The 25,452-nt window shown below is 35.7% G+C and overlaps 1 protein-coding gene across 1 annotated transcript in view; it reads left to right on the plus strand.

Moving 5' to 3' along the window:
• Window positions 1–25,452, plus strand: part of WNT2 (Wnt family member 2) — a 61,433-nt gene that overhangs the window by 15,581 nt on the left and 20,400 nt on the right. The window contains exon 3 of the mRNA XM_074195152.1: window positions 13,469–13,733. Within this exon, the coding sequence (XP_074051253.1) occupies window positions 13,469–13,733 (265 nt within the window). The remainder of the gene's footprint in view (window positions 1–13,468; window positions 13,734–25,452) is intronic.

The following is a 25,452-nucleotide window of genomic DNA, read 5'->3' on the forward strand; positions in this document are numbered from 1 at the left end:
ACTACGAACATATGTATGTATGTATGTATGTGTGTGTATGTATATATATGTATATATATCTATATCATCATCATTAATAGACCTATTAAGTATGAGGAGGTAAAAATATGGTTACATTTTGCTTGTTGAAAGACATTTTGAACCTAACTCTATGACCAGTTTATATCATTTCCTCATTACAATCCTCTTTTTTTTCCTCCTGAGCACAAGAATGTCAATCTCTGTCACCTGGATAGAAAATTACTATCTCATGGATAATAGGGAAAAAAATTGAATTTTCTCACGAAAATTTTTGAATAATGTATCTTTTTTTTCATAAAACTCCCAAACCCAGTTTAGATTATGAATTAGTACTGAATGTTGACATATGCTCTTTTCCAAATTGATGAAAGTTAGAAGGAAATTTAAAGTGGTTTTAGTTTGTATTTTTTTAACTTTTATAGACTTGAACATTTTTATGATATTGATAATTTGTGTTTTTGCTTCTATGGATATCCTGTCCAGATTTTTTGTCTCTTATTTGTTAAGTTTGAGTTAATTACTTATAAATTTTAAAGGTCAGACTTTTAGCTTAAGGATTTGATGCACAAATTTTTCCTAGATTTTTCCTTCTAATTCAGGATATGTTGATTTTTATTCTAGAAAAACCTTTTACTTCATATATTCTTTCTCTACTATAATTTTTTCCAAGTCATGGATTTTTAAAAATCATGAGGAATAACTTTTGGAAATATTATTCTATTTTTAAATTTTTATTTAACATTCCAGCATCAATATTCATTAATGATATTGGTCTATAGTTCACTTTCTTTTCCTGGTTTGCATATCAGAACCATATTTGCCTCATAGAAGTAAATGGGTAAAGTAATTATTTTTATTTTTGAGAGCAGTTTATGTATCATTAAAATTATTTTTTATTTAGGTACTTGATAAAACTCATGTATGAATCCATCTTGTCCTAGTGAAGGTCTATTCAATTTTTTCCCAATATTACCTTGTCTCAAATATCTTTTGATTTATATGTTTGCATATTTTATATCTTTAAGGATATTCATCAATTTCCTTTGTATTTAGTTTCATTATATATGAAATTTAAAATGAACATACTTGTATGTAATATATTCTCTAATAATTTCTTTTGTATTTTTACTATTTGTTTTAATTCTCCATTCTGCTTTTTTAAAATTTTGATAATTTGGTTTTACCCTCTTCATTTTTGTTGTGTTTTATTTGTTATTTATTCTTGGTTTTCTTTATTCAATACATTTTTAGCATTTTAAATAGTTACTTTTTCCTTTGATCTTCATAATCGTTTTTATGAGGCAACTAGATAGTAAGGAAGATAAAGTGCCAGACTAGAATCAGGAAGACCTGAGTTCATATCTAGAATCTGATATTTGCAATGTGTGTGAGCTTGAGCAATCACTTAATTACTGATTACCTCAGTTTCCCCATCTGTAAAATTGAGATAGTAATAGCACCAGCTTCCCAGGGTTGTTGGGGAGATAAAATGAAATAATTTTTGAAAAGTGTTTCATAACCTTAAAGTGTTATATAACTGGTAGCTATTTTTAATAATGTCATTTATAATATGTAAAATAATTATTTATATTTATAATACTGAAATTATTTTATTAAACTTAGATTAATTTATTATGATGATATTTATAATTTATATTATCTTTCTCTTCTCTCTTAACAAGAGACCTTATCTTTTTCTCTTTGTCTAGTAGACTATAAAGTCTTTCAGGTTTGGAGATTGTTCCATATTTGCCTTTGTATCCATAGTGCCTTGTATAGTGAAAGTACTTCACAAATAATCATTGAATTAAATTGTTAGTATAGGCATCCTTCAAATTGCATTTTCCTCTTAGCACTTCTTTGGTTGTACCTCATAATTTGTTATAGAATTATTATTGTTATATGCAATATCATTTTATTGTTTCTTTAATCTTTGACTCAATCTTTTTTTAGGTTTTTTTTATGCAAGGCAAATGGGGTTAAGTGACTTGCCCAAAGCCACACAGCTAGGTAATTATTAAATGTCTGAGGTCGGATTTGAACTCAGTTACTCCTGATACCAGGGCCGGTACTCTATCCACTGCACCACCTAGCTGCCCTTAGCTCAATCATTTTTTGAATAAATCACTTTAGTCACCATTTAAACTTTCATCTTTTAATCACATATCATTTATTGAATAGAATTTTAATTGCATAAGGTATACAAAGAAATATTTAATGTTATAATTTTAAATTAATAAATATTTAAAATGTCTGGTTTTTACTTTTATTTAGTTTTTTATTCCTAAGATTGGGATCAATTTTCATAAATGTCCCATGTGTATTCAGGTCAAGAGGAAATTTTCTAATAAAATTTTCCATTCTATTTCTATTTTCTAATAAATTCAAATGAATAGAATTTTTAATCTATTTCTAGTTCTATTTTCTAATAAATTTTCTATTCATTTCTCTCAATATAATTATCAAATCTAATTATTCCCATGTTCTTCAATTTCATAACTTCTTTCTCTTCCTTGTTTAATTAACTTAGCAGATCCCCAGAGTTGCATTTTGAAGCTTCTTACTATTAATATTTCCCATTTAAATCCTATTGTAATTCAGTTAAGATTTCTTTTTAAAAGGGGGTCTCTTGTGGAGTGGAACCAAGATGGTAGAGATAAACCCTCTAAAATTCCCCTTCAAACATCACCTCAAAACAAGTTCTGGAATGGCAAAATACACAAAAGGATGGTGTGAAATAAATTCAAAACAATTTAGTAGGTTTGTCACAACAAGAAAGTCTTCACAATGGGGGAGAGTGGATTGCATTCCAAACCAGAATATGCCCTTTTAGGCCAACTCCATTTATGGGCAAATATTAGCTGCTCCTTGTTGAACTTTCAGCTCACAAAAGGGAAGGGAGGTCTGACAACTGATCAGAAGGATATTTTGTGAGGCAGTGCAGTGGATAGAGCACTGGCCCTGGAGTCAAGTGGACCTGATTTCAAATCTAGCCTCAGATACTGAATAATTGCCTAGCTGTGTGACCTTGGGCAAGTCACTTAACCCCATTGCTTTAAATAAATAAAATTTTAAAGAAAGAAGATTATGTGAGTTCCTTTGCTGGCATTAGGTATAGGACTTTGCCCATAAGTGGTTCCAGGGTTGTAGTCCTAGGATGAGAAGGAGCACTAACACACTAGAGCTTGAGGCCACAGGGGAGAAGGGAGCTTGGTCACAGTTCCTGGCTGGGAAAAAAGTGCTTGTGGTTGCTCACAGACTAGATCATAAGCCATGAAAGTACTAAATATACCTCTTAGATCATCCCACCATAGAAGAATTGAAAACCTTAGAGATCCCTAGTACTAGCTCTGAAAACAGCCGCACAATGAACAAATAAATAAAACAAAGCAAAGCAATAACAACCACTCCCCAAAAGCTCTGATACTCAGAACAGTGCCTGGGAGCAAAACCCAACTCTATAATTAAAAGTCAGGAAATAAGTTGAGAAAATGAGCAAACAACAACAACAAAACTGATCATAGAAAATTAACATGATGACAGAGCAAATCCAAAGAAGGCAATAAAATCAAAACCACTGAATTCAAACCCTCAAAAAAAAATATGACTTGGTCTTAGACTCAGAAAAAAGAATTCTTAAAGATGTCAAAAAAGGATTATAAAATCAAATATGATAGCAGAGGGAAATTTTGGAAAAGAAATTATAATGATGAAAGAAAATCATGAAAAAGAATCAAAGGAGGTAAAGAAGTAAAGGAGGCACAAAAATTACTGAAGAAAATAACATCTTAAAAAACAGAATAGGCCAAAAGACAAAAGAGTCACAAGAATCTAATGAAGCTTAAGCAGCAGAATTGATCAAATGGAAGACAGTGTACAAAAATTCACTGAAGTAGAATTGGCCAAATGGAAAAGGTAGTACAAAAGTTCACTGAAGAAAATAATTCCTTAAAATTAGAATTGGGCAAGTGAAAGTTAATGACTCCATAGATCATCAAAGAGCAAAATCAAAGGAATGAAAACATTAAAGAAAATTCAAAATATTCTATTGGAAAAATGACTGACATGAGAAATAGATCAAAGAGAGATATTTTAGGAATTAATGAATTACCTAAAAGTCATGCTCAGGAAAAGGAGTCCAGACATCATCTTTCAAGAAATTATCAAGGAAAATTGCTGATATTCTAGAACCAGAGAGGAAAAGAAGAAATTGGAAGCATCTACTGGTCACCTTCTGAAAGACATCCCCCAAAAGAAAACTCCCAAGAATATTATAGCTAAATTCCAGAACTCCTTGTTCAATAAGAAAATATGGCAAAGAACCAGAAAAAAAATTCAAATATTTGGATTCATAGTCACAATAATACAAGATTTCACAATTTCTACATTAGAGGATCAGAGGGTTTGAAATATGATATTTCAGAGGTCAAAGGAACTAGAATTGTGACCAAGAGTCACCTTCCTAGTAAAACTGAGTACAATCCTTTAGGGGAAAATTTTGACATTCGATAAAATTCAAACATTTCAGATGAAAAGACCAGAACTGAATATAAAAGGCCACCTTTGAAATACAAGACTCAAGAGAAGCATAAAAAGGTAACCAAGAAAGAAATAATAAGGGATTCAGTAAAATTAAACAGTTTATATTCTTATATAGGAAGATTATACTTGTAACTCCTAAGAGCATTTTCATTATTAGGGAAGTTAGAAGGAGTATATTTTAATCAGAAATCATGGGTGAGTTGAATATGATGGGATGATTACATAAAAAAAAATTAAAGAATGAGTAAAAAAGGAATGTACCAAGAAAAGGAGAAAGGGAGAGGTAGAATGGAGTAAACTGTCTCACATTAAAAAGGCATAAAAGAACTTTTTACAGTAGAGGAAAAATGAAGAAAGTGGGGTCTTTTCATAAATACAAACTATGATCATTTTTTCTTTTTTAAAAATTTATTTATTTATTTTTTAATTTTATAATTTTTCCCTTAATCTTGCTCCCCCCCCACACACACACAGAGGGCAGTCTGTTAGTCTTTACATTGTTTTCATGCTACACATTGTATGATCATTTCTAAATGACATTTACAAATATCCAAAATGAATGCTTGGTTTTTTACTTATTTTTATTTTCTTTGAGGATATAATAAATTATACTCTGCCAATTCCTTGATTTGACTCCAAAAATTACCAGTAAACCATATTTCATTTAGCTGCAAGTCCTTTCAATCATTTAGTTTTGTTTATAGTGGTAATGTCAAGATTGATATGCTTTTGTTCCTCCAATAGTATGTCCACTCTTTGGACATTGTACAAGACCAGTAAGTGCTAATAGATAAGTTATAATTTGTAAACAGTCTAAAAATTATGTGTATTTGAGCTTCCTCTTTCATCCTTGCCCATTTTCAACTACTTTGGCAAAATTACTGCAATTAATAATTACAGACAGAATTAAGAACCATTTTGTATTTTTGTTGGTTTTGGTTCAAGTTGCCAGCATGTAATGAGACTCTGTATTTAGTAGGACCAGTCCTTGGAAAACAGACTAGAACTATCATTGGGACAATTTAAAGATTTTCATGTATGTTAAACACTACCAAAGTCCCTGTTCCACCAACATAGTTTTTAGGAGCCTCAAGTCACCTTTATGACATGATACATCAGAAAATGACTTAAATTTGTAAATATTATATATTTCTTTAGTGATCCCTTCTGTCTTCCTCTGACCTGTTTGTGATCTGTATCAATATAAACAAATCGTTGGCAGGACACTTATTAACAGAATCAAAATATTTTTTACATTAATGTTCCCCTCTATTGTTATGTTAACATACCAACAACATTCATCATACTGATGCCTCTTCTTGTGTCTGACCTTGCAGTCTTAAAGACAACTACATTTTTACCATCATTTTGCTCTCTCTGTACAACAATTATGTGAGATCCTTGGATGAGATGATCCAATTCAGTTTACCCAAGATAATAATAGCTTTAAAATAAGTAGTCTCGTTCTGGTCCATTCTTTCTCCTATTTTGTGATAAAAATTTCAGGTCTTAAAACTCCTCTTTTATTTTTGAGATTTATCTTTAAAACTCATTCACTGTTTCTACTCTAGTGTCTTTTGCTGTTGTTTTGATTTATTTTGTTTTTAGAGCTCTCATCAGTTGTTTGCCTTTGATTTAATGATTTAATTTTCTCTCCAAAATCTTCATCCCATTTGGTCCCTTTAGAGGTTTATTCCTAGACTGATTAACTTTTCATAATCTTTAAGCAGAATATTTCCCTTGTGGAAATATTGTGGGCAATTGAATATGTAATTTTATTTTTGTATTTTATTCCTGGTTTTACTGAGTTAAGGATTCTGGGATCAAATCAGATCTCCATTGACATGATAAATTTTCTTTGATTTTCTCAAAAGTAATCTTATGGACTTTAATCTTTTGCTTGATGAGCAATTTTTCTTAAGCACTTATCAAATTCTTTATAGTGAAATATTATATTAAAATATTTTATATATGAAAATTGATTCTGAGAAAGTGAAATTTGATTTTTGTTTCTAAGGATGTCGAGTAAATTTTATTGTTTATCAATATCTTTTGATCTAACTAGTACTGAGGAAATTTATTGGGCAATATTTTAAAAAATGCTAATAGAACTCTTTCTTTTTCAGGTAATGATTCTTAGATTATTTTTTAAAACTCTATCTTCAAAATCGATCATGTTTATGCATAAATTTTTCTAACCTTTTCCTTTGTCTTTTGATTTTGTTTTGGTTTGCATTTTCTACTATTGTTGCCAATATACCTTCAGTCTTTGAATTTCATCTTCCATTGATTATATTCTTTAATGCAAATTTTTGAGACTTTCCCTATGTTGCTCCTTTTATTATCAATTTGTTTCATTCTCTTTTTAACTAATGATAGATTTCTTTACAGACTCTAGGCCATAGATTTAGAGATACAAAAGATCTAGTTCAACATCCTTCTCTTTCTGACAAGGTCACAGAGGTTTTCTTGACCAGACTATTTCATGGAAAGTTTTATTTTCTACTGCATGGATGATTTTCTAGATCTAGTTTTGTTCCTTAGGCAATTTTTAAAAGTTGAATTATTATTTTTTCTGTTTAGTGATTCAACCTCTATTGAAGGAGGGGTGACAAAAGAACCATCTCCTTAGACATCTTATTTCTCATTAGGTTGCATTCATTCCAGATTTCTTTGGTTTTCCTGGTTGTTCTCATTTTGGATTTCTTTGACTTCTTCACCATGCCCAGACCCCAGGGTAACTTTCCTTCCTTTCCCAAGAACCCCTTTCAGAGTGTGTGTGTGTGTGTGTGTGTGTGTGTGTGTGTGTGTGTGTGTGTATGTGTTTCTCCCCCTCATTGGATTGTAATCTCCCTGTGAGCAGGCACTATCTTTTTTAAAAAATGTGTGTATATGTATTTGCTAACAGCTAATTTATCAGTTGTAAGCAACCTAAAAACCAGAGGAAGTTGCTATTTGCATCAGTCATTTGTCAACAACCTATCCTTTTAGGATCAAAGGCAGCTAAATGAGTTAAGAGCAGGTCCTAGGAAAAGACTAAATCTTGAAGCCCCTGTTAATTGGCCTGGAAGGCAGGAAGCTTACCATAGCATTCCATCATGAGAATTAGCCCCAGAACAGTAGAGGTCTGATAGTTTATCTCACTTCCAGCAAATATGAAAGGTGAGAGTGATTTAATGATGATCTTGAGAGTGTTAGAAGTATGCAGAAAATACAAGCTGGTTTTTCTACTAGAGAAGGTGAAAGTCCCAGACGAAAGACTTTTCCACTCTTAAGGTCCTCTAAGAAAATACTCCAAGAATGAAAGAATCCCTCTGGGTTGCTGTGGCAACCATATTGCACTGTAATCAGGGGCAAACTTAGATAATTTTATTTATTTGCTAAAAGGCAAAGATATATTAAATTTTCAATAATATGATATTCCCTCTCCCGCCCCCCCCCCCAATACTTTAGCTCCACTTCCCTTGCAAAGGCCTCAGTTAATAAGGTGAAAAGAACTGTAAATACTGGAACATAAACTTTAGGGACTTAAACCACTATCACTAAAATGTTCTGATGTTTTACCTCAAAAAAACCTATGTTTTGAAATTTGTCTGTAAACACTATTTAAAAAATTATGTACAAGGAGTGAAGGAAAAAAGACTTAGTGACATCCAGGGCAGAAGTAAAGGTCAAGCAAGAGGAAGTCCCACCCAAATTAGACAAGTGATTTAAAAAACAGGAGGACAATACTCTAGGTGGTCTGGCTGTTTGTGCATCTGGTGCCAACAGCTAAATTATCCCTGACCACCCATTAGCAGAGAAAGTGGCACATCTTTAAATTTCCATTTGCCTTGTCTTAATTCTGCCTTTGTATTTAGTGTTAGTTTTTGTTGTTTGTTAGGGTCTCTAGTTTCATTTATCAAGAGGAGGTCAACATGGATCAGTTGCTGCAGTATTATGGCTCACTTGTTAGTCAAGAAACAAAGATCACATTTTCAAATACCTCTTTCAAATAAGTGAATCAATTTGGATGATTAACTCTAATACCCTCTGTTTCTCTTTTCTCTTATAGTGGTAGGGAGAATGGCCAACACACCCTTGAGGGCCATTTTGGTAATTGTGTTTATTTTATTTAATATTTATTTAACGTTCAATTTAATATTGTATTTGATAATTCAGTTTTAAATTATTTATTTTATTTAACTAAACCAAGTCCTTTTTTGCATTAACCTAGGCTGGTCTTTAAGAAGTAAACATATTTTTTTCTCTGAAACCATATTTAAAACTTTTCCACCTTTGATATAGAAACTACTAGAATATATCTACCCAGCTTTTAAGAACTCATAGTCACATTCAACATATCTGTGTTTAAGCCAGTAGAGTAGAACAGTGGGGCAACAGAGGAAGCACCGGACTCTCAGCCTCAATTGATATCAGCACCTCCTTCATAAGGTTGCTATGAGGATCAAATGAAATAATATCTATGGAAAGTTCTTTGCACTCCTTAACATGTATCAGTGTTAGTTATTTTTGTTATTAATTCAGTCTTATTGGTTAAGTAGTTATTACTTTTCAGTAGCAGATAAAAGGCTTAAATTTCATAAGGTATACCTTATGAAAGTGGTTGGTTTCATTTATCCAACAAATATTCGAATCTCTATTATTTTATTTTATTCATTAACAAGCATTGATTTAGTGACTAAAAAGGAAGCTTAGAGTAATGAATCTCAGGGAGTCCGGTTCATAACCAGGAAGACCTGGGTTCCTGTCATGACCTTCTAGAGAAGATGGATTTGAGTTGGACTCCACCAGACTGGTAGGATTCAACAAGGGAGGGGGCAGGGATTCTCAGCACAGATAAATGAGAGCCAGAGACCTAGAGGCAGGAAGGCACCGTCCATGTGTAGAAGGGTGGAGAAGAGATTAAAGAGCACAAGGAGAGGACTAGGATGAGAAAAGTTTGAAAGGACAGGAAGATGTTCTGAAGCTCATCTCCAGACTCCACCCTTGGGGTCATGCTGTCCTGATTGGTGGGTGGGTGAGTTGACTGAGGGCAAACTCACATCCACCCCTCTGTATCAGCCATCAGGGCTTCACGTCCCATTCAACAGTCACCCCAAATCCAGGACCTACCCATCTTTCCATCTAACCAGCTGTGGTGCACATACTCACTCCCATTCTACCACCCCCTTCCTGGACTTTTTGCTCTATGAATGATAAACAAATACTTTTACTGCTCCTGGAAAGGTTGTGATAATCTATTGCCCTATAGTTCCCACTCTCAATTCCTGTAACAGGCTGAACCAAAACTTCCTTCCCTTCACAACTGCACAACTATTTGAGTTTTTTCCTCCTCATTAGAATGTAAAACCCTCCAGGACAAGGGCTGTCTTGCTTTTATATTTCTGTCTCCCATAACTGGTTGGTTGATGGATGGAGCTATATTATTAAAATCTTTGAGTTCTAGGTTAAAATATTTAAATTCTACTCAGTAGGCAATAGGGTGCAATTAAAGAATTTTGATTGGCATGGCTGTGGCTGTGTATAAAGAATATAAGTTTAATTGTTATTTAGTCATTTTCAGTCATGTCCTACTCTTTATGGTTTTCTTGGCAAAGATACTGGAGCACCAGAGTCATATAGGTAGCAAGTAAGAGTCTGAGACCTAATTTGAATTCAGATATTCCTAACTCCTATCTCCCTGTCTTCTTAAATAAACTGTCTTCTCTATATTAGATGGAGTGAGTTGGGGACAGGCTGGTTATGGGAAGCCTATAGAGCTTCACTTCCTTTTCCTGAGTAAGGATCTCACCAGGTGCCACCTAGCTGACCTAATAGGTTTACTATTAGTATTAAAAAAATAGACTAGGGGGGGGGGAAGAAAGTAAATGTCAGACTGCCTATTTAGAAGCTACTCTAATAGTACAAAGTAGATAGTAATGAGGACCTGTAGAACAGTTCACTAGTTACTAGCTAGATGACCTTGAGCAAGTCACTTAACCTCAGTTTGTCTTAATTCATTGGAAAAGAAAATAGCAAATCATTCTAGTACCTTTGCATTGAGAATATGGTCCATGGGGTCACAGAGTTGGGCTGGACTGAACAGTCAGAACATTAGGGAATTAGGTGGGGATGGGTGCTTGAGGGATTATGGAGGACTTGATTCCTGAGGGTTTGAAATAGGGAGATAAATTGGTGGCCTTGAGAAAGATACTAAAATCATGGGATGCTAGGAGTGGCAACAAGGGATAGTTGCATCTGAAGTCTTGTAAGTCCATGGGGATGGTGCAGGGAAGGAATAAGGGGATCCCCTTAGGTTAATCAACTGTTGGGGAGAATGCCCCATTTGCTACAGCTAATTTTGATTCTGTAAATGACCTACCAACTTCCACTTGAAGCCTTCCAGTGATAGGGAACCCAAAGTTTCCCTTTTTGGAAGGCGGAAGATAACCACATCTAGGGTTGACTGGAAAACACTTCCTTGAACACTTGTTCCTTAAGTTTTCTTTCCACTGCTATTTTATCTCTAAGTTACTGAAGGGCCCCTGTGATGAAAGGGACCAAATTGTTTCATAAGGCTAAAAGAAGTGCAGATTTGAACTCAGCACTATGTTCTATGGAACACCTTGCTGCCCCAGATACATAAGTAGGGAAGAGTAGAGAATAGGTTTGGGGGTAACTGACCCTTTACTATTATACTAATTTTGAAAACAAAAAGGAATGGGGAAGTATTTTGGTTCTGTTTCTTTGTAGATTAAGAGGATCATTCGACAGCCACCACATAATCTCCTTCCCCCTTACCTTTGCATTGGCTGTTCCCTGTGTCTGGATTGTTGCCCCTCTTTTTTCTCTGTTTCTTGAATATATAAGAGATACATGTATATGAGTTTATATATATATATATATGTACATATATGTTTAACATACACATATATAGATATGTACTGATATTTCTTTAACTGTGAAGCTATTATTCAAATGTAGGATCCTTGCGATCAGGGAACATCTAACTTTCATATTTGTATTCCCAACACAGTAGCATGCCTGTTGAGCAATTGGTCAATTCAATTCTTGTCTATGCTCAAAGATTTTAGACTCTCTTTTAAATATATATCTTCTATCTATCTTTGTATTAATCACCTATCATCTATTTATCTGTCTTTGCTCAATAATTGAATAATGTAACTGTAATTGAAAGAAGGATTATTTAACCTGCTCAAAAAATCAACTATTTTGTAATACTTGAGAGATACTCATATATATATATATATATATATATATACATGAGAAAGGGGGTAAGGTTTCCTTCTACCCCCCCACCCACACACATTAATGGAATGGAAAGTAAAGGAGAAATTATGGGTAATGAATATTACTATTCTAATGAAGTATAAATGACTCTTTACCCTGTCATCTCCTTATGAAGAGTGAAGGAGTTCCTGGCTTCAATTTCGATGACAGCCTGCCATTGATTAGGAAAAAGATTGGTCCCACCCCTGTTAATCTTTTTAAAGCTGACCTTGCCATGTTCTGGAGCCACTTGAACAGTCTTAGAATTCAAGGGATCCAGGGCAGAGAAAAAGCTTGATAGAATGTGATCCCCATACTTCCACTAGGACATCTAGATTGTGGCACAGGGATTTTTTTTAAGCTTTCCCTCCATAGTGAAGTATTTGACCAGTGGGAATCATCAGTAGGGAACAATTCAAAGAGTCCAACCATTCAAAGTAGAGAGCAGGCACACTTTATAAAGGTACAGAGAGGCAGCATTTAAGGTCAGAAGCAGCTTCAAGGATCCTGGCAATAGAAAAGAAAATTGACTTTGGATTCAGTATCCTGACAAATGAGAATTGAATTGCAGGTAAAAGCAGACCTGTGGAGGGAGGCCAGAAGGGTGAGCCCTCTCCTAGAGATGCTAGACCCAGAGGGGAGCCCCATGAGGAATCCAGGAGAAGAGAAAAAAATGAGGACCCTAAAGCACCAGAAGTATTGGTTTTCCACATGTGTGACTTCTCACCACTATACTCTAAATTTGTGCCCACTCTTCCCAGAGGTACTCTGTATATCTATGGGAAATTATACCCCAAATTTATGGGGGTAATGTATTGTAACTACTGTTCTTACTTCCACCGTAGTAAATGCCTTTGTTTTGAACTAATTGTATCTTTTGGGTGACTATTAAAGGTAAGCTAACCAGTGGAGGTTTAGGAACCATATCATAAAAGTACAGACTCACAGAGTACCTTATAATCTGGAGGTAAGAGTAGTCACTCTTCTGGAGACCAATCTTGAAACTTATGATTATTGAATTGGGTGCCATTTACATATAATTGATGTGCTAATTAAGAATTATTCATTTAAAGGAACCCAACTTTTCAATGACTCAGTTAACCTAATTCAAATTATAACTATATGATAACTAATTTGTATGCAAAGTATTTTTGAATAATATTTAATTTTTCCAATTACATGTAAAAACAAGTTTTAACATTCATTTTTAAAATGAGTTCCAAATTCTTTCCCTCCTTCTTTTTCCTAACATGGCAAGCAATTTAATATTGGCAATATATGATATGCAAAGTAGTAAAACTTCATTTCTTCAAGAAAAGCTTTATAATTCATTCTTTTTACCACTTTACACTGGTCCCCTTGCCCTGGTGAAGGTTTACCACATGGATGATTTGCAACGTGACCTAATGGAAAGAGAACTGGTTCTATAGATATATATAATCTGATTCTGCATAGCACTGATTCTAACCTCAGAGGACCAAGGTTTGAAGCCCACCTCTTGACTCAAAGATTGTCCTGAGATTTCAGGCATCATGACTAAATTCTTGGAGGGGAAGAGATATTGTAATATATATACTCCTTGGGGACTTGAGTCCATTCACCTCTGCTGACATTTTGCTGCCTTTTCTAATAGGCCGTAAAGCGGTTCTTGAAACAAGAATGCAAGTGCCATGGGGTGAGTGGATCCTGTACCCTGAGGACCTGCTGGCTGGCCATGGCTGACTTTAGAAAGACAGGAGATTATCTTTGGAAGAAGTACAATGGGGCCATCCAGGTGGTCATGAATCAAGATGGCACTGGTTTCACTGTGGCTAACAAGAGATTTAAGAAACCAACCAAAAACGACCTGGTCTATTTTGAGAACTCTCCAGACTACTGTATCAGGGACCGAGATGCAGGTAAGCCCAAATCACCTCATGCAGGTGTCACCAGTCAGATTCCCAGAGAAAAACCCTGTCTCTACAACTGATTCTTTTAATAATTTTTCTTCATTGTTTCTCTCAAGCCTAACGCTCACATAATTTATAAATTTCATACTCAAAAGTATAGGAAGTTTTCCCAGATCAGCTGAACAGAGAAAAATGGACAATGATTCATAAAACCTATGTTGCCATGATGAACCAGAGTTTGGGGGAATGGATACGTATTATATAGAGTTAAAAGAGTTTTTACATTAAGGAAGTCTAACTAGATGTATTTTTAGAATAGGTGTATGTATGAATATATATAATGTCAACTTATATAGGACATGAGTAGAACAACTGCATTTTCCTTTTGGGGGAAGATTTTTGAACAAACATTCATGCCCACTAAAAAAATAAATATTTTTTCTGTACTTTCAAGTTAATTCAAGGAAGCAAGCAGAAGATACTAAATGTAGAGACTTGTTAATGACATTCTTAATAATGAGTAAGTCAAAGAACAAATCATGGAAACAATATGTGAATGAGATTGATACCAATGAGTTAACTTGCTAAATTTCTGGGTTGTAGCTCTATCAGTTCTCAAAAGAAAAAGTATAGACTAGAAGAACAATTTTTAAAGGGAGGAGACCGATTCATGTAATTTAAAATAACACAACTAGAAAATCAACCTCCTTTCAAAGTACTTAATATATTTTAAGGAATTGTAGAGAATCTTCTCTCTAAGGGTAAATTACTTATTATTTTTATCATGTCACACTGGGACTTTCAGATGATTTTTTTTTCTGACTCTTCACAAGAAGCAGATCCATCATTGTCAGCACATATCTGAGTAACTAACAGTCCACTTTGGTATTACCTGTATTATCTTGATTCAGGGTAAAGATTTAAATTGTAGGATTGAGGAGACATGTGAGGAAGTAGAGGACATGATTTGTAAAAGCATGGAAATAATATATAAGGAGAGGAATGAGTGGCTTAATACTCTATTAGACAAAGATTTTAGCTACTCTATTAGGCAAAGACTTTATCTATACTACAGATGAGCATTTTAAATGAGCTTAATCTTAATTCAACAAAAATTAAAATAAAATAAAATAAAATGGTTAGTTGCTGAAATCAACTTATTTTTTCCCTTTTAATTGACTTTTTGACCCTGAAATGACCCCAAACTCATTGTTGAATTTCATTAAAAAAAAAACAAAACAACAACCAGTGGTTGTAAAGAAACTCAAGTCAAGTTCTAAAGCTTTCAGGATTACTTTTCTGGTCTCCCTCTCTGCCCCCCCCCAGGTTCCAGTCATCTTCCAATTTCAATTTATCATGTATGTTCTAATTTTTGTGTTTCTCTCCTATTAGAATGTAAGCTCCCTGAGGGTAGGAACTATTTCTATTTTTGCTTTTGCTTTGTTATCGATAAGTGACTAGCAAAGTCAGACATTGAGTATGTGCTTAATCATTCTTGTTGACTGATTAATTGACCACATTAACTAACAAGATGTTATAAAATAGGCTTAATTTTTTACTTTTCTATGAGATTTGTGGGTACAGCCTAAATGAACAAACTCTGTGTCTCTAGGCATTGCTTAAACAGACAGATACAGGCACATATACAACTATGTGGGAACTGATATGGGGCAGCTAGATGGTGGAGGTATATAGGGCAGTGGGCTTGGAATTAGGAAAACTCAACCTCATGAGTTCAGATCTGATCTCAGACTCTTCCTAGATGTAGGATTCTGAGCAAGTCACTTAATCCTGTTTGCCTCACTTTCCTCATCTGCAAAATTAACTCGAGAAGGAATTGGCAAACCACTCCAGTGTCTTTGCCAAAAAAAAACCTTAAATAGGGTCATTCATTCAGATGCTACTGAAAAATGATTCAACAGGAAACTTATTTTGTTGTTTCTTTATCTCTGAGCATTTGAAGTTAACAGTTATTGTGTCAAGGAATTCTTTTCTGCCTCAGAGTTACCCACTTAGAAAATAATATTAACTTTTAAAATTTGCAAAGTGTCTTAAATAATAAATAAGTATCAAATGCACCCCTCACCAAGTAGTCCTCAAAACTTCTAAACATTCCTGGGGAATGTTTAGCAAAAGAAGTCAAAAATGCAATATAACATATAAAATATTAATTTGTGTTTTCTAAATCAACCTACAGCCAGCAGAGATCCATTTCTATTTGAGTTTGACACCACTGTGTCAAAAGATAGTAATGAAAACCTGAAATTTAGGCTAACCTGGGGCCGATTCTCAATGGCTCTGACACATATTGACAGTTTGACTCTCAGCAAGTCCCTTATCCTCTCTGTGTCCTAGGCTTGGTGGTGTCAAATAGAAACCAGGAGACCACAGATCAGTACATGTAGATCTTTGCAAGTGTGTGTCAACTTAGATTTAAAATGTAACATTAAATGTTTTCTTTTATCCACAGTTATATTTTAAATATTTCCAATTACATTTTGATCTGGTTCATGCAGCACTTGGGAGTGTTGGGCTGCATATTTGGCACCTGTGTTTTAAAATTATCTTTCCAATTAATGATGCTGGTGAGGGATTTTGAAGCATCTGCCACAGATGGCCAGATAAGCTGTTGGTTCATCTGGGCCATGGTGTTCTGCTAGTCCGGGTGATTGTCATCATAGGGGTTGCATAACCTACTGCCTGTGCCAAACTGTTAGGGAACACTCCCCACTGCCTCTGCCGCCATATGCTTGGGAGGAAATGGCTCCATTCTTGAAGGATACACCTACTTTACCACTGTGAGAGGCTTCCGCCACCTGCCACTGCTCCTTATTGAGTTATGCCTGAGAAATAGTTTCTCTTCCACTAGGTCTGGTTTTAATCTCTTTTTTGGGGGGTAATCACTCAGCTTTGAGGAGTCACCCACAGAGCTGCAAGGCTCTCAGCTGTTGATGCCTTTCGGTCCGAGTAGCCTTGACAAACGTGGACGGGTACGCTTTACCCACTTCCTCTCCTTTGGATCCAAGTCTGAAGTCCACCCTGGATTTGGCCCTAGAAGAAGTCTGGTCTCTAATGAGAGGGATTATGTTCCTTTTCTCACATTCTCGGTTTATTAAACCCCATCCTGGTGCCCTAGAGGTAAATTACTTAAAGCTTAGATTCAAATTCATGTCCAGAGTTTCCCTGCAAAACGTGACAGTACAGGGATAGAAAGACATAACATGAGTATGGGACAACAGTTTATTTACTACCTTTAAAAGAAATATTAAACACAAAAATTCTCTTAAGTATGTATTAACAGTGAAACTTAGAGTGAACAAACCACAGTGTTAACTACTGTTATTTAAACCAGTCCAGAAATCATCTGAATATGAAGCAGTTTCAATACTGCTAATTAGACATTTTACATTTCACCTTTCTCTGCACTCTTTTCCTCAAAGTTCATGTGTTCTAGCAAGCCAGGCCAGGGTCCCTCCTTTTTTAGTGACAAGTCACTAACAGCTGTCCATGCTGCTGGTCAGTTTTCCTTATTGGACACAGGACCTTGAAACCTCTCAAATTCACAAGGTTAACTCCAAGCCCAATCATATTCACCTCAGGAACAATGTTCAGTCATCTAGAAAAGTGAATAGAAATTAGAAAAGTTACCCAAGGGATGAGTCAAAAGTGAGACTAGATAAATTTGTGTTCCATGGGGAGTAGCAGGAATAATGAGCAAGAGAACCTATCCTCTCATTCCCATTAGAGGGAGAATAGAACAAAAAAGAATAGGAATAAATGAGCAAGAAGTTATTTCTCCTTTTTTCAAAGATCCACTGAGTCATTAGCTCCTCTGGCTCATCAGTGAATGAGGGCATCACTTTATTATTTGAAAACACCCATGTCTTTCAATCCCAAGCTACCACATGGACAGAAACAGCCAGCATGTTCATCATCTCAGATATGCCCAGTTGTTGAGTCACCAATGCCCCTTGGAAGTTTCCAGGGGTGCTGTGGATCATATTGAATGGGATAGCCACTATAGACTAACACATCTTCCGTTACTCTAAAATGATGTCATACAACCAATGGATGAATCTTCCTGTAGCATTTCTTTGGTCCTTCCATTCTCTGTAATGGAGACGTACAGGTAGAGAATAAGAAGCTGAAAGATCATATTGGTTAGCAAATAATGGAGAGATTGGAAGAGAAGAGTAAGGCCCAGGCTGAGAAAGATTGGCTCTGAGATATTAGTTTGGGTCAGGTTAAGGCTGAACCTCTCAAGTAAGCAAATTTGCTAGCTGTTCTTAGGAATTTGTAGGGAAAAGCCTACAGGGCCCAGTCAAATAGAATCTGAACTGAACCAGACAAAGTATAATACAAAGAAAAGACAGCAGAGCTTAGCATGAGAGATAAACAGAAGAGTTAAGATCATAGGTGAGTTGAATGGAAACAACTGGGAGAGTCTTTCACTGTGGACACAACCATCCAGCTTAAAGTTATCAAAGGGCTTTTTTTTAAGGAGCTGGGCTATCTTAGAGATAGACTCATCCAAAATCCTCAAAGAAGGCCACAATCCTGATACTATCTCTTTTCCAGGAAGGCCTTTCTGGGAACCAAAATTTGGGTTCCATGGAGTGACAGTGATAGAAAATCTTTATAAATGTGAAGTTGGAGTGATTTTCCTAGAGTTCCCTGATCCAATCTTCTGTGCTCTACCTTCTCTAAACATTCGGGTTCTGGTACTTCTTTTCTAGTACTGCCTTCCCCTCCCCCCAATCAATATCGTGACAGATTACTGTTCAATAACAAGCTAAGTCGATTTGCCAGGGTGCCTGAAATGGCAGCCTTGAACTTTTCCATGTCTTAAGAGTCATGGTCTTGGCATCCCAGGAACTAGCCACCCCCCACTTCAAAAAGTCAATGCCCCTGGCACACTGAGAGAAAGAAGTCCACACTTCTTACTTTGAAATTTAAGGTCCTCTTTGATCTGTTTCCAGCCTTATCTTCTGTTCTTTCCTTCACTGATCTCTAAATCCCAATCAAGCTGAGCTACTCTTCCCCCATGACCTGTGGTATTTAGATCATGTACTTCTCTGATTTGTACTCTTCTGATTTGATACTTTGATCACATTTCTACCTTTGTCTGAAATATTATAATTCCCTACCAGCTTCTATTCCCTTGCCCCTTTTCCAATAATGATAATTAATAATAACTAATATTTATATAGTATATACTTTTTTAGGTACTGTGTTAAACACTTTTCAACTATTACCTCAAATGACTTTTCATGGCAACCTTGGGAAGTAGGTGCTATTATTATTATTATTAGCCTTATTTTATAGATGAGGAACTGAGGCAAATCAAAATGTGAAGTTCTTGAGGATTTTATATGCCCTCAAAGTACATTGTGCAAGACCTTAGGGCCTTCAAATGACTCAGGAAGTTGAAGGCCTAGGTTGTGCTATTTATGAGCAGTATGACCTTGGTCTAATTACTTCACATCTCTGAGATTCAGTTTTCTCACCTGAAAAATAGGGATAATGAGGGTTGTACCACCAATCTTACAATATGGTTAGGAAGATTCAGTAAGATATTTTATGGAAAGTGCTTTGTAAACTACCAAACTTCATTTAAGTGAAAGCTATTATTTGTTAACTCTCAAAATTTTCTTTATTTAAAAAGTTTTTTTAATGCCTTTTATTTTAACATCAGTTGTTTTAAAATCAGACAACACAGTAGCCATCAAAATTCTTTATTACATAAAAAAGAATAAATTTATCATGGGGGAAAAGAAATCTCCATTTTCACCACTATCACCTTTCTTCCTTACTCATTTTTTGTCAGTTAAGTGTCACCTTAAGTGTTCATAGAAGTAGACAATCCTACATCTTTTTGTTTTTAGCAAAAAAAGCAAAAACCTATATTAGGAAAGATTACTGACTGGACTTGGATAGTTAAGTATATCTTACACAATGGTGAAGAACTGATAGAACAATCTAGCTTCTATTTCTTCTCTCCCACTTTGCAAATCTCACATCTCCTTTACAAAGGTAGGAGTGGGAAAGGAGCTATTCATTGAAAGACTTTTAAAAAACACTGAGCTGCTTCTGAATTGCCATACATCACACGCCCTTTTTCTTTTCAGCCTGTTCAGGAATTGCCAGCTGCTAGAATGAGCAAAAACATAGGACAGCTTGTACTGTAGGTGGGAAGTAGTGTGAGGGTTGTGTAAAAGACACTTCATTTATTAAAACTTCACACTTCCCTTCCCCAGAGGGGAGCCCTCACCTCCCTGATGATCCTCACCAGCACCTCCATCAACCTCAAATCGGCAGCTGTTCACACCTGTCTGATTTTTATAAATGTGCTGTTCCTTCACCCTTTACTCTCCTCCAGGCCACAGGGGGTGGGATCAAGCTTCATTCAACATTGAAAACCAGGTGCAGCTGATTTTCTGCTGGAGAAAAAAGAGCAAATCCATACCCAAGTCCAGAAGCAGTGGCACTACTGAGCTTGCCAGCTTGAATCCCTCTTCTGTAGAGGTCTACCACCTGCAGTGCAGTCAGAAATGGGGAAATCAATAAGTTCCCATTGAAATCATTCTCCAAGTTATGCTGAGTACCTTTAATCTTTCTGAATTAATGGCAATGAAATTGCCAATGAAACAGACTTGGTGATTGGGAACAAAGTCCCCCCAATACTGGAAAATTGAAATTTCTTGCCAGGTTTTCAGACCATAATGATTATGAGGCAAGGTATTGCATTTTTATGGAATGGAATAATGGAATAATTCACACACACACACACACACACACACACACACACACACACACAAATTTGACCAGCCTGGTTGATCACAACAGTTAGATTTATTTGAAAATGGAAAGAGGAAAAAGTCAAGGATGGCCCTGGAGTAAAATAATAACCTTTAACAGGTAGAGAAGTTTAGAAAATAAGAGAGTTTAGTAGGAAAGATTATGAGTTTCTGATCACTGAAACAGAAGACTTATGGTTGATGGTAAGAACTAAGATGCGACCAGAGCCATGATGTGGCTGCTATAGTCATGAGTTTTGGTTAAGAAGAGATTGAACCAGGGGAGGTGAGCAGTTTAGGGTCACATTCACATGTATGTTGAAATGTCTTAGTAAAAGGTCACCACATGTATATCGGAGTGCCTTAGTAAAAGGCCACCACCTCTATGTTGGAGTGCCCTAGAAAGATCATCAGTTGGAAAAGAAAGAAAGACTCTTTGAAAAAAATACCTGAGCTAGACAACAACTATAGTGGTCTGAATTGGGAGATACATTCTGATAGAATCAATTCAAAGGAAGAACAAGCTGAACAAGTATTAACAAAAAGAAAATCTGGATGTGGCCATAGGGAGCAAAAAAAATTACCCTGATTCCCCCTCCAGGACCAGGGTGAGAGATCAGAGAGAGTAGTCGATGCAGGAGAGGATAACCAGGGTTGCAGTAACCTAGGATAAAGAGGATCTCTCTCTGGTAAAGCCATCAAGATGAAAATAGCAAGAATAGTTTCTTAGTTGTGGATTGGGAACTCCAGAAAGCACAATAGCAATAGGCAGAGTTCAGGGAGTAAAGGGGGTCAATTTGAGATTAAAAGAGGTGAAGTTTGAGGAAGGAGGTGCTTTATTCAATTAATTACCACAGAGGTTGGGAGGGAAATAGGTTGTGGTAATTTGTTTCTAAGGGGACAGCAGGAAATGGGAATTGTCTCTGGAATTCTTCCTGCCATTTTAGAGATAGAGGAGAATGAAAGGGCATGTCCAACCTTACTAGGGAGACAGGGCTGAAACTCAAGACTTTCTCTCTACCATCCCAGTCTGCTTCTGTTTTCTGATAGTAAACAGCAGATCCACCACTTTATTCACTGACTTTCTAAAAGGAGACAGTCATTTCTTTACTATTTTAACTATGGTCTGCCTTATCTCAGCCATAATCATAGCTGACCACCTTATTAAAAAAATTAAATTTAAATGTAATTGTTTCAACTATGTCTGGTTAATGTTTGGCATAGCTACTCAGAAGGTTCAGTCCCTTGTCAGAGTTCCTAGACAATTTTGTTGTTGTTTGGTCATTTTTTCAGTCACGTCTGACTCTTCATGACCTCATTTGAGGTTTTCTCAGTAAAGCTAATGGAGTAGTTTGCTATTTCCTTCACTTTACAGATGAGGAAACTGAGGCAATAGGCGTAAGTGATGCCCAGGATTGCCATTTGAGACCAGATTTGAATTCAGAAAGAGAAGTCTTCCCAATTCCAGGCCCTGCAATCTATTCATTATGGCCCACTTGCAGCCCTATTCAATTGTGTGGAATGTGGGTACAATGAGAGGAAGCATTCTGTAGTAGTTGACCTCAGAATCAGGTAGAAATAGACACCTCCTATTTCTAATATATTGGCATCTGCCAGAATGAGAAAAAAAAAAGATAGGACAGCTTTTAGGTGGGAAGGTTTATATAACATACTAAGATAGCACACTTGCCTAGAAAAATCATTTATTTTCTCAATATTCTAAGAGCTTCCCAGGAAATGAGTTCAAATACATTTACTAGCTGTGTGACCCTGGGAAAGTCACTTAACTTCTCTGTACCTCCATTCCCTTATCTGTAGAATCATGATAATAATAACAGTTGTTGTGAGGATAAAATGAGGTATTTGCAAAGCAATTGCAAGTCATAAGATGCCATCTACATGCTTCCTATTATGAGCTAAGACTACAAATTGCAGAAAAGTTGCCAACTTGCATCAATAGATAGGGAGACAACTCACTAGAGTTTTTTTATACTGATGAAATCAGAGCTAATCTCCCCCCCTAAAAAACCCCACTCCAACCATATGCTAATAAAATGTTACTATCATTTTAGTTTTATCATTTCTAAACTACAAGAATGACCAAAAAAATTTACTTATCCAAATTTTACCTATTGGGAAGATATTATTTTTATTTTAAATTCTAATGACCACAACAGATCCTTACAACATAGAGTGTCATGGATAAAAAGTCAACTAAAATGCTTATTTTTCATGTTTTAATGTTATGATATTACCTTCATCTGTGAGTAATGAGATTGCTGCTATAAAACTTTTTCCAAGCTCTGGTTGCTGAAGCATCTATCTGTCCTCCAAATGACTCTGGACAGAGAACTTAAACTGGCAAAAAAGGATTTTGTCCGATAGAAATCCCTACTTTGTAGAGTTGTTCTTAGTTAAGTCAGGTTAAAAAGTTTGATCGAGGACAAGTTGATATAACTAAAGACTGTTCTGACTCTAAAATCATGTTAATCACAGAATGTAAAGCTAGAAAGGGACCTTAAGGGACTCGCTTCAAAACTATAGTTAGGGGAACTGAGGTCCAGAAAAGAAAAGTGATTTCTCCAGGCTTAAACCCAGATCTTCTGATTTCAAATCCTTACTATTTCTACCCTTCTGCCATAACTCCTTTAATATTTATTTCTTGAACTTTGATATATCCCTGATATCATCTCTGGGGATGATCTCAATCCCCAGACATGCTTTTTTATCCTCCTGGATAACTAATAGTTATTGGTGCCTTTTCTGAAATATCTATAGTGAGTCTATCCCATGTACTAGATGCCTTCCTCAGGTCCTTTGAATATTTTGTAGCTACCGGGGAAGCACTTGGTTTGACCATTTATTCGTTATTCTTCAATCTTGCTACATAACCAGCCCACCTCCTTTTATGCAATGAAACTGCCAAATAGGAGATGTTTTTTCCATAAGGTATATAAATCATTAATAGAATCTCTGACCGGCAAGAGAATATCACATCACACCAAGAAGAACCTATTTTCCAGTAAATGGGACTGCCAGATGTTGAAATTGGGTTACTAACCACAGATACCTGGGCTCTGAGAAAGTCAGTGCATTACAGTACATTTTAAATCAAATAATATATGATTTCTCATTTTAGTTCCCCCATCTAGTTTCATAATAACTTGGCCTTAATGTTATATGAACACAGGAACTGATTTTTTTTTCTTTTTTGTTATATGTTGGGAGGGACAAGAATGAGAGAAAGGTCAGTTGTGTTCAACTGATAATTTTCTAGTACCTTGCAGAATGCAATCTAGATGGCCAATAACCATTTTCAATACCAATGTATTTATTTTAAAACAATTAACTGAAATTGTTTGGATATAATTTTTCCAGAGATATGTGTGTTGAGTGGAGACACAACCCAAATGTCCTAACTTTTTCCTTTCACAACCACAAATACCACATTCCTTTGTATTAAGGCTCCAGAAGACCCCTTTTAAAATGTAAATGTAAATTTTAGCAGGCCTGAAAGCCCTAGATTAAGAAAACATGAAAGCTCAAATTTCCCTATAATTTAATCTCAATAGTTAATCTCTGAAGAGGCAACACATTAAAGCTATTACTGGACATTCAAACCTTGGCTTAAATTATTTTAACTGAGTTGAGTAAACCAGACTACAAGACCCCGTGGGAATGAGACCAGAGACATCAGAGATGAGTTGTGTTAGGAGGAGGAGGGAAGAGATAAGGACTGTCTAGGAGAGCAGGCGGCTGGGTAAGCTCTGGAGTAGGGGGAGGCCAAGGTCTGAGTTGTCTGATGACAGTATGAGAGTATGAGACCTAAGGTGTGAAGAAGCAGAAAAGGGGATGGAGGAAAGACTATTAAAAAGTAATGCCAATAATTTCATAATTTCAATTTGAACTAAGCATTCACAAATATTTTTATTCTTCTCTTTCCTCATCATACCACCTTCACAATGCAATCATTCCTTTAAAAAAAGTTTCCAAGGAGTAGATATCTTTGTACACCTTGTTATACCAAGAAGCGACAAACTGAAAACATAAAGCATTTTGAAAGTTATAAGGTTAGACATATTATATGTGTATATATGTACATATATATATATTTGTTCTTGTGTATGCTTACATGTATATGCACATATATATACAGGAAGGTGATTGTTGTTCAGGTTGTGCTTTCAAAGAGGACCAATATCAACAACTAGGTGATATATTGACTCATGCATGACTCTGTTCCAGAGTCCTTAGAGTCCAGTGGCAAGACAGAAGTCAGGATGATTGTCTGTGATTATAATTAATATGTATACATTTGTGTGTGTATGTGTATATGTAGTAAGTCTATACATACCCATAAATTCATGCATCCACACACATACATGTATGCAACTCCTGCTTGCATGCATGTGCACAGACTTAGGCTATGTACATATTGTAATATGTAACATATACACACATGTATGAAGAGAGAGAGTTAGAAAGGATCTTAGAGGACGTCTAATCAAACCTCTCTATTTTACAAATGACAAAACAGGTCCAAAAAATTTCAGGTTGTAACACTCAGGCAATGAGTGGCAGACCTAGAATTCAAACCAGGATCCTCCAGGTCCAGGTCAGCATTCTTTACCCTGTTATCCTAGATTTTCTTCTTCAGTTGAATTAAAGCTGGGATGTCTCATCTATAAATATTCCCTCTCAAGGCTCACATCCTAAGAGTACAGCTCCACAATGTTGCCTTCCATGTGACATTTTGCAGACCAGCGGCTTCATCAAATTGCAGGTTAGATCTTGAAAATTGGATTTTCTGGGACAGTTATTCTGTAGACTCTGCCGTTATCTTCTGCGGTTATTGAACCAGGCATCTGGGAATCAGGGGAAACCTTTCAAGTTAGAGATAGGTTCATCTCCAACGGGAGGAATGCTCCTCG

The sequence above is a fragment of the Macrotis lagotis genome, chromosome 7, assembly GCF_037893015.1.
Source record: "Macrotis lagotis isolate mMagLag1 chromosome 7, bilby.v1.9.chrom.fasta, whole genome shotgun sequence".
Lineage (NCBI taxonomy): Eukaryota > Metazoa > Chordata > Mammalia > Peramelemorphia > Peramelidae > Macrotis > Macrotis lagotis.